This window comes from Merops nubicus, unplaced genomic scaffold, assembly GCF_000691845.1.
Source record: "Merops nubicus isolate BGI_N331 unplaced genomic scaffold, ASM69184v1 scaffold35865, whole genome shotgun sequence".
NCBI classification, from domain to species: Eukaryota; Metazoa; Chordata; class Aves; order Coraciiformes; family Meropidae; genus Merops; species Merops nubicus.
In genome coordinates this window covers 1-13,363 of record NW_008612245.1, presented here as the reverse complement: position 1 = coordinate 13,363, position 13,363 = coordinate 1, and the positions used below count along the sequence as shown (strand labels likewise).

At 45.2% G+C, this 13,363-nt stretch overlaps 1 protein-coding gene across 1 annotated transcript in view; it reads left to right on the top strand.

Moving 5' to 3' along the window:
* Positions 1 to 3,648, top strand: part of DHRS3 (dehydrogenase/reductase (SDR family) member 3) — a gene marked incomplete at its 5' end in the record, with an annotated part of 4,936 nt that extends 1,288 nt beyond the window's left edge. Inside the window, 3 exons of the mRNA XM_008941488.1 lie at positions 4 to 242; positions 1,178 to 1,303; positions 2,516 to 3,648. Coding sequence (XP_008939736.1) covers positions 4 to 242; positions 1,178 to 1,303; positions 2,516 to 2,600 — 450 coding nt within the window. The remainder of the gene's footprint in view (positions 1 to 3; positions 243 to 1,177; positions 1,304 to 2,515) is intronic.
* Positions 3,649 to 13,363: the final 9,715 nt, after the last annotated feature.

Below are 13,363 nucleotides of genomic sequence, written 5' to 3'. Positions count from 1 at the left end.
CAGACCACCAAAGGATTCCTGCCAAGGATGCTGGAGCTGCAGAATGGACACATTGTTTGCCTGAACTCTGTGCTGGCCTTGTCAGCCATCCCGGGTGCCATTGACTACTGCACCTCCAAAGCCTCCTCCTTTGCCTTTATGGAGAGCCTGACCCTGGGGCTGCTGGACTGCCCGGGGGTGAATGCCACCACAGTCCTGCCCTTCCACACCAGCACCGAGATGTTTCAGGGCATGAGAATCAGGTCAGTCCAGGGGAACTACAATAAAGCATCTCATTTTAAATGAATCATCAGAATACACTCCTAATAATGCTTCATTTAGTTAAGAGAATTTGATGTCTCATTTGGCTGCCTGGGAACAGAGGGTCACTCTAGGCCACCTGGGACTCCTCAGACTGGTTCCCTTGGTTTGCTGGCGTGTTCCTACAGCCTGGACCCAGGGAGACATTTGCTCCTCCAGAGAAAACAGAAAGCTGTTTTTCCCCGAGTGCATTTGGGCCATATGCAGGCTTCAGAGAGGGAGGGGAGGCAGCCTGAAAATTGAGGTCATTCCAAAGGAGCAGTCTACAAATTACTTGAGAATTAACAGTACAAATTCCTTCTTTATTCGTTGAAATAATTAATTATTTCCCGCTGGAGGGAGTGACAGGCACTCACTGCAGTGAGGCTATCAGTGCCTCCTTTTCACCTCCCAGGGAACAGGCCAAATTAAAAGACTAATGGCTGCGTAATTGATCTTTTACAATGGACAAAATAACCTATTAATATAGTTTGTGCTCTCTTAGTCAAGAAAATATGCAGTGTCAAGCTGTTGATGGGCTGGGAAAAACTTTGTTTGGTATTAAAAGCGGTGGGGGAAAATATTTGTCTTTTACCTGTCAAGAATTTGAATCAGGCAAAGGGCAACAGAGAGGAAGAGGAAAAGCCAACACTGAAAAGACAGCATTTTGGTATTGGTTTGCATACAATTTAAGAAAACCCTTGAACAGTCTTAATTGTTTACCTAACCTGGCAGTACTGGCTGCAACTGGAACTTTCTGCTTCTTCTGGACTGCTTTGGGGCATGTTTGAATGCCAGTAAGCAGTGATAGCTTAGTGAGTAACAGGACTTGGACAGTGATATCTTAAAGGAGTATGGTTAACAGATAATTATTTTTTATTTTATTTTATTTATTCAGGTTCCCTAATATTTTTCCTCCTCTCAAGCCAGAGACAGTGGCTAGGAGGACAGTAGAAGCTGTTCAGATGAATCAAGCCTTCCTGCTCCTTCCATGGACAATGCATGTTCTTGTCATCCTAAAAAGGTAATTTTTCCTTTGCCCCACACCAGCCTAGCCAGTGAGACAGGGCTGGCTTGGAGTCGTGTGTGTCTGTCCACCAAGGTGAACCTCAGCTTGACTGTAACCCAGTATCCAGGATCACATTGGCTCATGCCTTACCTTGAAAGACAGTTGCAGGAACAAAAGGGAGAAAAATTTCTCAGATTCCCTTTGTAGAAGTTTTCCCTGGGTATAACCCCTTCATGAAACCAGTTTCACTCCCAAAATTTGTATTCCCGAAGTCTGAACTGGAATTTGTATCTAGGAAATGCAACAGTTAGCATCTGCATGTAGTTGATTTTGATTTGGTAAGGCACCTTGTGCACCCCAGGCTTGATGTGTTAAAGGATTTCTGTACAATAAGGTATGTACATCCCAGCTGTGCTTAGAGAGCATTGCTTGTCTGCAAGCAATTAAACTATTAAATATATATTTTGTGTATGATTAGGACAGAATCTTTAAAGTCTCTATGGAAAGAAAGTTAAAACTTTATATCCTGAAACAACTAAAGAGAAGGGACATTTAAAATTGTGTATCCCTGTGGGTTTGCACTAAAGCCTTTGGAAAACCTGCTTCAGTCAGAAACTGAAACAAGGCCATGATATTTCTGTGGAAAATAATTAAAACACTGCATTTCAAACAAAAAAAAACAAAAAAAATTCACAATAAGTGCTTTGCTCCGAGTGTAAAATTTGGGATACTCTCTAAAGTTCCCAGAAATTCTGCAGGCTGAAAACGGGCTGTTCTCCTTCTCCTTCAGAATTAATCATTAATTTTCCATTGCAGTAGCAGTCAGGAGATAAGATCTTTATCCATACCTTGTGATAAGAAAGCCACATGCCTAGCACCAAGAGATGGCAAGTTAACCAGGGAACTCAGGTCAAATTTGGGTATTTCAGAGTACAAGATTCTGCATGTTTGGGAGGAATAAAACATGATGATATCTTCAGATGACAGTTTTTACAGCCCCATTTGGATAAATATTTCTGTAGAGAGAGAGCCACTCAGTGTAACTTTCTCCCTTTAAGCCTCCTGACAGCAGGAGCCTGACAGGTTGTGTCTGTGCCCTCCCACTGGGTGACAGCTGAGAATCCCTGCACCCAGGTGTGTGTGCATCCAGCCATATTTACACACCCTCCTGTCAGAATACACAGAGCCTTGTCTGATCTGCTTGTTTTCGTTCTGCTGCTTCTGCAGCATTCTCCCTCAGGCAGCACTTGAAGAAATCCACAAGTTTTCTGGGAGCTACACCTGCATGAACACTTTCAAAGGACGAACATAGACTCGGTGGCACAAGGACTATTCTTCAGTGAGACCAACACAAGCATGAAAACCCTGACAGGACTGTGAATCAGCAGGCTTGGCTTTTAGCCTGTTCATGTGACTTGTGCTGCTCTGAGGCAACACATTTCTTGCAGGTCATATCCATAGTAACACGACCTTTGCACAGGATTGAGTGACTAGACTATGGACCCTTGGAAAGGAAAACAGAAAGTGTGAAATGTTTATGCCATGTTTAATTCTGTAGAGTTCCATTGTTAAATCTGCTCATAGCTGTAAGATGTCACTTTTGTTTCTCGAGTGTCTGTAGGCTGCCTCAGCTGGGAGGCAGCACATCACACCCCATACCTACTTTATCCCCTCTCTTCAGAGAAACTGCAATTACAAACTGCTACTGGTTTCATTTCCGCTGGTTTTTGATAGGGGAACTTAAAAAATACTTTGAAGAACTAGAAGTTGCAGACATTTAAGAGAAACTTCCTTCCCTTTATTTACATCCCCTGATGAAGCTGTTCCCAGCTCACATCAGGGAAGGGGCAAACTGTGGAGCAGTGTTTTCCTTGTGAAAGGCCACCCAGGACTTCTGTCTGGAAGGACTGTGCTGGGCCCAGGAAGGCTGTCTGACTTCACCTGTGAAGGCTGGAGAGGAACCCCCAGTCAGAATCCCCAGTCAGAAGACCAGGCAGTTTGAATAGTGGGAGATTCTTTCTGTCACTGAACTGATAAATGAAATCTAATTGCCTTTCTAAATATTTTTGTTCATTTATGATGAAATATATATATATATTTTTAGCATTAATCCCAGATTGCCACGCACGTAGGCAGCATCACATTGAGGATGAACTAAATGTAGAACTAAAACTAGAGCCTGCTTGTACAAACATGCATTCACTGACATAATCCATGCAGAGGAAAATCCATTGTATCAATCTGCACAGTGGAGTAAGTGGAATAGCACTCTAAAAATAGAAGAGACAGTTCTGTAGTGCTCATGAAATGTGGAGTTTGGAAGCACAGTTAGCAAAGACCTGATTAAATGCACGTTGAATTCAACTGCGAATATACCCCTTGTTTTTTAGGGGCACTGCATCAGGCACTGATCAGCCAGAAGTGATAAATACCACTTGGACTGAAATGCCAGAAGCAGCTAGACGTTATTTATTTTTGTAATGATATATTCTCTTTGACAGCCTAGAAAGAGCAACACTGCATTCCTGTGCCAGATGCAGTGTGCAGTGCTAGGCTTAGTAATGTAGCTGAAACATATTTGGAACACTACTAAAAGAGGAATTAATATAATTACAGGAAAGTACCAAACCTAACTGGAGAAGACCTGAACGAAGCGCCTCAAGGAAAGCCACGTGGTTAAAGTAAAGGAGTAAATTTAGGGCTCCTGACTTGAATTTCAAGCTTTTCCATAGATGTCCTGTGTGACCTGGGGCAAACTGCAATTTCAAGGATGCAACATGACCTGCAAAGGCACCTCAAAACTTAAGTCTGGTTATCTGTCTGTCAAAAGCACAGCAAATTCAAATGCAGCATACTATAGAAAGGAAAAGCAGTATTTGTTCATAAACCAACAGGTTCTATAAAAAAAAATTAAGACTATTAAAAAACCCATATGCTGAAATATACAATTCCCTAAAAGAGCTCTGAGTTAGAGCAGCAGAGCTGTGAGCTGTGTTGGCAATACTCCTTCTGTTCTGGCCTGTAGAATGGAGACCAACTAAGGTGCAAGGATGTCAGCGTTGAAATCTGCAGGTCTGGACCTTACTGCAAATCAGTGTCTTGATCTCCTGAGCAGCTCAAGGAAGAGGCAGCCAGAAGTGGCACTGGTGCCAGCCCCTGTGCCCACGTGGGGGTTCTGAGGAGCTCCCCCCCTGGCACTGCTTTCCCTTGGGGTGCAGGAGGTCCAGGCTGCAGCACTGTGCCAGCCTTGGAAAGGGTTCTCACAATGGGGTTTTGTTGTGAATTCTGAGATGTCTGAGGCTTTCTGGAGAGGATGAAAAGAAACTTTGATCTCTGTGATTTTGATGCCCACCCTAATAGATGCTTTCAGCTTTAGTTTTTGTCAGTTTTTGGAGAAGAAACTCAGTTCATTGAAAGCACAAGTGCAATGAGGGGAGAACCCTTCCAGGATCTGCCAGGAGTGCTGAAGGTACCGTGTTTGTCAGGGGATGCTGGGGAGGGGAGGCAATGGTTGTCCAGCCCTCCTCTTACGTGCTCTAATCCTTTCCAGTTTGCCATGAAGCAAACAGAATTGGTGACAGAGGACACCCCACAGTGCTCCCCTTACATTAAACCTTTATGCTGAGATTCTGTTCATGGATAACATCCTGATATGCAAAAATGAGGTAAAAACTAATAGGCACATTGCAGTCAAGTCCCCACTCATCCCCAAATCCTGTCTCAGAGCAATTTGCTCTTTTCCTGCACTGGACAAAAGATGTTCCCTATCTGCAGAGGTTGTCTTACATCCCAAGTGCTGTTGATTTCTTTCTAATGAATATAAACAAGTCAGGACGTAGCTGAGACTCTCATCATCTCACTCCTCTCATGCACAGGCACAGACTTCCCTCTCTCTTTCCCTCAGGGTCTCTGAGCGGACAGCAGGTCAAATAGCAGTCACAGTGGGGGAGAGGTATGCAGCAAACAGAAAATAATGAGGAAAACATTGACTTTGCTTTTCAGATAGTGCAGAAGGGTTGAGTAAGAGAGTTTCTTCTCTTCTGAGTGTTGCAAGACAGAGTGCACTCCATCCAGTGAGCTACTTGCAAATTTGGGTGCATACATTTGAGTACTTTTTTTCTTTAACAGAAAGGCTCCCCTGGAATGCCTACTGAGGTCTACTGTCCCTTTTCACATAAGGTTAGTGTTGGGTAATCTTAAAGTGCTGCAAATGTCGACCAGCTCTGTTGAAGCCTAAGGCCTTCTCAAAGGAATTTCCGCCCTTTGACTTATTTTAATTTTGGTTTTCCCTCTTCTCTCCACTGCCTCCTGCTTTCCACTGCACAATTATTTTTTTTTCCTTCTGTTTTCCTATGTCATTACTGCACTTTTCAGTGCCACCATATTGAAGCCAGATGTCATACAAAGAGTCTGGAGTAAATCGAAATCAGGGTCTATATTTATTATCCTGCTAGAGGAATCTAGGTGAAGCTGTAGGAGCAGGACAGAGAAGGTTCATATAAAATCAATTTTACTTGCTCTGATCTGTGAAGAAGTAGAAGACCCCTTACTGTCATTTTTATACAGGAGATTGCTGCTGTTTATAAATATGAATGATAGAGAAATGTTAGTCGTTTGGGGACATATGTTCTCCTGACATAAAAAGACGCTATTTAAATGGGAGGATTTTTCAGTTCCAGGAGTTTTGAGAGGCTGCTGTTTATACCAAGTAATTTTCAGACATATGAGGCAGGGCAGGGAGGGGAGTTGTCCTTTTTAAGTAAATCCAATTCCTCATGTTCAATATTTAATTTTGTATTTTGTTTTTGAAGAGAAAAGAAAAAAAATCTGCGGTTCCCTCATGCACTTTTGGTGAACTTTGAAAAGGTCCTTCCAGCCATAGCCCTGCTGATGGCATGATTTTAGCAGAGTGAAAAGGAGGGAGCCCTGAAAGTGGGAACTGTACCTACTCATCCATTGTTCTGTTGAGGTTAAAAAGGGACAGAGTCCATCCCAGCAGCTCTTCTAGAGCTTCACAGAAAGAGAAGAAACTGGTACTGTTATGTAATGTGTTAATTAGTGTGGGTGGATATGATCAGATCTAGTGTTGCAAGCCTTTCAGACAACTCCCTGAACACTCCCACCTTCAGATATTAACAGATAGCACTGCACTTGCCAAATCTCATAAAAACCTGGTAACAGACTTAATGCAGGCAGAGCATAAGTGGGTGCATTTATTTCAAAGAGAACACATCTGTTCAGAGCAGAAGTTAATGTGGCCTCGTGTTTTTCTCTAGCCGAAACACAACTGTTGAGAAAGGAATAGAGGGTGACCTTGGCTCATCCATTTTGGTTTTATTTCTTCACGTGGCTTTAATAAACTTAATCTGGGGGACAGCCACCTTTTTTTGACAGCACTTGTTTGTATGTTTGGGGCAAAGGAAGATTATGTCAGATGTAATCTTTTGCTTTTTTCCCCAAACGACCGACAGCCCTGAGACTCAGAATGTTCTGCATGGTGTTTGTAGCTCTCATCCCCCTGGTGCTGAGGCCCTTCAGCCTCGTGTTGCTTCTCAGCCTCCCGGAGTGTGCAGCCCGTCAGTCACAAGCAGCAGTGACACCCTCTGATGATCTGAACCCTCTTTGTTCGAGTGCTTCTCTGAAGGAGATTGTGAGATGTGAACAGTGGCAGGCACCTCTCACAGATTTCATCAGCTAACTTGGAGAAGTAGGTGAAGAAAACCAGAACTTCACCTTCTCCCTGCTACCCCTTCTCTTGCAGGCAGTGCTCCTGTGGGAAGCTGTCAGTTCAGCTGCTTTCCTGATGGATACACTGCCCCCTCTTCCCACCTCTAGTCTGCTAGGATTGCCTCAGTCCCCCCAGGGAGCTGACACCGTCAGCAGGAGCAGCCCTTTCTGTGTTCTTGAGGGGAGTCAGATCAGCAAGGCTGTAGTTAGAGAGGAGACCAGGCTCTGTTTGGGTGGGGCTGAGGTACTCCAGCCTGTAGACTACAGATGGGAGACCCAGGACACAACGTGACTGTTGCCAGTACTGTAGAAGGCATGGAGTGCCCCCTGCTCCTCTCATCTTATCTTGAAACACAACCCTCCTGTTCCTACAGCACAGCTGGGGCTTTGGCAGAGACATCTATTGATCCAGCCTCTCTGGACTGGGGACGAGGGAGAACTGGACCTTTGATCAGACAATTTACATCTTCACACCTTCCCAAGGAGTCCCAACTTGCTAGTTGCTTGTGCTTGCTTTTGCCATGGGCATCACGACATACTAATGCAGAAAAAAAACAAGGAGAATGTATATGCTCATTTTTCTGCATAAACCTAGAAAAGAACAGCTCCTCCTTAAACGAGGGAAGAAAGCACTAATTTGAGCTTGAGAGTGACCAAAGAGGAAGTATCTGAGGAAACAAACTAGAGGATAGATGCAGTCTGAGGGGGAGTGTGATGGCCCTGAGCAGAGAGAGGCGAGACAGCCCCTTATTCCTGAAGCTATAGTGTGGTAGAGGCATGTGGTTCCCATCCAAACACAACGTCTGTAAGAGCAGCATGTTGTTACTCCTGCTCAGTCCTGTGGGTCACCATGCCCTCCAAAGTGGTCCACTAGCTTTGTGGCTTGCTGGCTCGGACCAGCCCAACACACCAGTTACTGTTTGCTCTCTCCTGTTTTTTTGAGGAAGGGAAAGCAACCCATAGGTGTGAAACCAAGGAAGGTCACGTTCACTCAGCACTCACTCTTTTCCTAGCCAGCTGCAGAGGTCATCCATCCATCCTGCCTAGGTACTGCAGAGACAGGTGCTTCTCTGGCTTGTGTCAGTGACCATCCTGACCTAGTGCTGCTAGGTAGATGTGATTCAGTTTCCTGGTTTTTATTTATGCAAAGCATTTTTTTAGATTTTAATTTTATTTATCTGGAAGAGCTGCCTTTGTATTGTAAAGACTTCACAGACAGGCATCCTAGGCATGAAATTTGTCTGTGTTTATCAAATGATGACAAAAAAATACAAAAGTGAAAAGTTACTGTTGGACATCTTCCCAAAGAATATTCTTCTCCAAGTAATGTGGATTTCATGCAGAAGAACACTGCTGGAATATCCATGCCTTAAATCCAGACATCTCAGAAGCCTGCTGGCTCCTGTATGAAAATGACCCTGCCTTCCAAAACTGACCTCCCCCACATCTTCTGATGGGTGTGCCCCTGTGACTGGTACCTGGGCAAGTCACTGTGGTGGTGCTGTAGTGGGGAGGAGGACTGCAGGGAAAGCTGTGGGTGCAGCTCATAACGGAACAAACTGATTTCACTTCCAGTTTGAAAAAAAACAGATGATAGAATGAGCTGACACGATAGCCAGGACAACACCAAGCACTGCAAGGAGGCCTCTGTCTGAGAGGAGCCTACATGACCCTCAGAAGTCCTGCCTGAGATTTGAGCCCTTGTTCCTTCCCTTGAAGCACCATGTACAAACACTGGGCAGGGTGAATCCTCTTGTTAACTGAAACTCTTCTTCCTTTCCTAGCACTGGGCACACTGGAGCACAGCCAACAGCTGCTGCTTCTGCTCTGGGCACTGCTCTCCATCTGAGCAGTGTCCCCAGGTCCTGCTCTGGCACACGAAGCTGTCAGCGTTAGCTGGAAGAAAAGGAGGCAGTTCTTTGCCATCTTTACCAGGAAAAGTCAACTCTTGTGCCTTTGTGCAGAGCCAGGGCTGAAATAAATGCAGGGGTGATAGGAGTGCTGGGGTGTTTTGGCCTTATGAGGAATGCTGTCATATGGGAAAAGGGTTTATGATAAAATGGGCTTATCTCAGAACAGCATCAACAGGAGATGGAAATGGTCATCATGGGGAACAAGTGATGTCTGAACACAGTTCCTGTCCCTGGTGCCTGCTGGGAGTGCTGATTCCAGCAGACACACCATAGTGAGGTGGGTTCACTGCCATGGCCATTGTACCCCTGCAGCTCTGCCTGACACAAATCACAGCAGCAGTGACAACCCCTCTGGCTGTGCTCTCTCACCTGCTGAATGTGGCTAAACAAGTGATTTTAAAAAAAAATATCTCCATCCAGCAGAGAACAGAGGAGTTAGTTGGATGTGTGAGCCTTAGAGAATGGAGAATAGCCTCAGGTACCAGTCAGAGGAGCCACAGCATCTCCTGGCTGATTGCTTGAGGTCTCGGGCCACATTTCCCCTCATTAATAATAAATAAAGTGGGAAGAAGATGATGACTCAGATCAGCAATAGCAGTAAGCAGAATCACAAAGCAGTTTCCCTGGCCTTCTCTTTCCCAGCAATAAAATACCTTGTGGTCTCCCTGGACTCCCATCAGGGCTGCACATTCACAGAGCACAACTGCAGAGCTGGGCAGCATTTTGTTCCTGGTCTAAGGGCCACACAAAAGCCAGGAGAGAGAGAGAGAGACAGCAGCAAGCAATACTGTGTGTGCTTCCCTGGCTGAGCAACTTCCCATATTCTCACATTCTTGATATTCAGCATTAGAGATCTGACATGTTTCAGCTGTCTGCTATTGCAAAAAACCTTCACCCACATCAATTATTATAACACTTTTGAACCCTAAACCTCATTCATCCTCTCTTGTCCTCTTGGCACAGCTGAGGTTTGCCAAGCATGTTTATCAAATGAGTTTATTTAGGAGAGATCAGATGCTGACACAGAAAAATAATTTTTTTAAAAAAGTTGATGTCCTGGAGCAGAAGTTGCTGCATACATAAAAAAGCCAAAAAGCCACGTGCAGACACCTATGTTTATCACTTGATAGAATGCTCTGCTCCCATCAGCACGGGGCTGCAGCACTGAGCCTTCTGACCTCGTTTTAAACATCCTGAGTCAATTCCTCTTCAGTCCAGTTTTAAGAATAAGTTTCCTGATACACATTCCCTCTGTTCAAACAAATTACAGAACTCTTCAAGTTTTCTAATGTAAAAACTATAATTTGTTTTTTTAACTCAGACAAGTACTCCTCCCAGCTCTCATCCCCGACACCAATCAACAAAACAATCCTTTCAGGCTCCTGAACCAAATATTTTGGAGCACTGGTGCTTGCTGGCTGGAGCTGTCACAGTTCCTGTGATGCAGGCTGGTCGGGAGCATTGCAATCCTCAGCATTTCCCTTGAAAAACCTCCTCATGTTGTCAGTCTGATCTGCCAGTGGCTCCTAACAGCACACAACAGAGGCAGCTCTGGCCTGTCCTTCAGTGCACCGAGTTCTTGCAGATGAGCTCTCGGAGAAGACCTTCTTTTGAATGAGCCACAGGAGCCATGCTGAGTTTATTTTAGTTGGGTTTATTTTAGTTTGGACTGATTTTTGCTGATCCTTTCATTTTTCATCACTTTGCCTCTCTCTTCCTATTGTTCCTGTTGGGGAGGACTCTGTTTTGAGAGTTTCTGAGCCAGAGTGCTGGGCATGCAGATGATTCACCTCTGCACCTTCCCTTCAGGTGGTCCCTCACCTGTGTCCTCACCTTCTTGGACAGTAACAAGGGGCCCTAGATGTCTCCAAGATGAGCTTCCCCTGGGGCAGGAGGAGTCGGAGGAGCCCAGGGAGCCAGTGCCACTTCTGCCCAGTGAGCTGCTAACTGAGTATTCCCCAGAACACCTGCAGGGCTGGAGCTCTAACTGGGAAGGACGTTAGGTCGTGGTTGGCCAGAACATCACTTTATGGTCAAAGGGAGAGCTGTGAGCTGAACGCCAAGCAAGGGGAGAAGGAAGGGTGGCTGAAATGGGCCTTAGACACGTGAAAAGCCCGGGAGTGCCAACATTAGGTTTAGGTGCACCCACCCCACTCTCTGGGGTGAGGGGTGGAACTGGAGATCTCTCCTTTCCAGGCCAGCACTGAAGCAGAGAACAGACCCTGAGTGCAGCCCATGAACCCTTTCCATCCATCTGGGTAACAGGTACTGCCAGCCCTGCACTGCAGGCACCCAGTGCTGCTGCCTGAGTCCTGGGAATTCACCATCCAGGAACATCCAAACAGGTTGTTCTAGTGATGCCTACGAGTGTCCCTGTGCAGCCTAAAGCACCCACCGTGCTGGGTCTGCTGTGAGGCTGGGTGGTAGCTCATGTTCTAGTGACCTTCATTACAGCTAGCAGGACTGTTTGACATGGGCAGTTCTTGCTGTGAAATTAGCCTGGTTTTTTTCCAGTGGATTATTTTTGAATAGACTTCTTTCAAATTTTCATTTATCAAATACTCTAAATGCTTCTCAGACAATGGTTTTCTTGCAAGCTATTCACCATAACCATTGCTTTGAGTGCTTGCCATTCATTAATGTAGTTCTCCTGTGGAACTGGCCATCCCAATCACACGGTGGCTTTGCTTTCCCCTGGCTGGATGCCTTCCAATCCCACAGAAAGCTTTCTAGGGGCTCCAGGATGTCTGATGATGGCTGTGAGATGGCTTCTGGCAACAATATTAATGCAAATGTATGCTTGAATGTGTTCTCATGTCATATTCCAATCTTGAGATCAAAACCATGCTTACATTTTCAAGGGAAAAAAAAACTAACTTGAGGTACTGTCAAAAGTGCATTTGCCTTCTAGCAGACAATTTTTCACAGTTTGATTTTGTTTTTTTCACAGGATTTGCTTCTCCCTTAGCTTCAGATTGTCAGGGGGAAAAAAAAAATCAAACTGTGATGATCCTGGAAATAGTTAATTAATATAAATGTGATCTCCTGACATCAGGGCACAGCATATTTCCATACAAGGGGAATGGCATTATGATCTCTTTGGGATTTGTTTTGCTGCATACTCACCCTTAGTTCATTTAAGAAAATAAAACCACAAGTGGAATAAAGTTCTGCTGCCACTCAGATGTGGAAAGTGAGCAAATGCAGGAAAAGAGCAGGATGTCTGAAGGCACAGAGAACACGGGTGCCTTGGCAGGAGGGTTGTGCTTGTTGCACAGAATTCAGTTCCCCTGGTGTTCAGTCTCCCTCTTCACTCTGACTTTGGAGCCTAGATGTGAAACGTGCCCATCGAAGCCTGCAGTGCAGGACTTTGAGCAGTCTCTCCTGGTGTCTGCACTGGAGGGACAGCCCGTGGGGTCACCTTTCCATGACAGCAGCCCAGGCCCCCAGTTCCTGACCTGCAGTTCAGAGGCAAGTGCAGCACTGCTCAGAGCCAGGTTTGACCAGCACAGCAAATAGGGTGTTTGCCCTTGAACTGCTGCTTGCCTGATTGTCTGGCTCTGCACAACCCCCGTGGCAAATCTGTAATGGGGTTCTCACACTCGTCCTTCACCCGATAGATCCCAGCTTCCTCTAAATGACACAACTGCCACATCTCCATGCCTTAAAACAGACCAAGGCTTGGAAAGCTGGCCCTTCAGCTGCTCCCTGCCAGCCTGGGAGGTGTTCTGAGGGAAGGGAGAAGGTATCTGCTGTGCAGGGCTGGCCTAGAAATGCAGAGGCTGAGGATTCGGTCGCAGAAATGTTTGCTTGGGGGCACTCGAGATAGTTCTTTTTTTTTTCTTGGAACTTTCAGCAAACGTAGCCTTTGTTTGCATTTTTCTGTGGTATGTGTTTACTGTTCATTTGCACTGCACATGCTGTGAGAAATGAAGCCATTATGTTGGTGGGTTTTTTTTTCCTCTCTCCTCCTTTCATTCTTTTTACTCCCCCTTCAAAATCCTTACGATTCCTTTCACTATTTGATGTTAACAGGACAAAAGAAATAAATACTTGAAAGAAGATACAAGCTGTGTTTCTGTTTTACTTTGGAGCTGCTGTGATAACTGAATACCGGTCTGCAAGGTCAAAAAAGGAAAAACAGAAAAAAAGAAGACTGCCAGAGTAGCAGCCGAGTGCTCAGCCCGCAGGTTGTGCTGCCTCTTGTAAAGCGATTTTCAGCCCAGATGCCTGAAGAGCCCAACAGTTGCTCTGTAAATCTCGGAGTGTTTCATATAGTTTCCTTGTCATGTGGCCATTAAGTTTTATAACCTTTATATTTCAAGCGAAACAATGAATGTGAATTCCTCCTAAATGCCCTAATAGATTCCACATGTTAGCAATTTTTAATATTTTGGTTGCTCGGTAGGTAGCAAAGCCTCCTGTGGGACGGTTG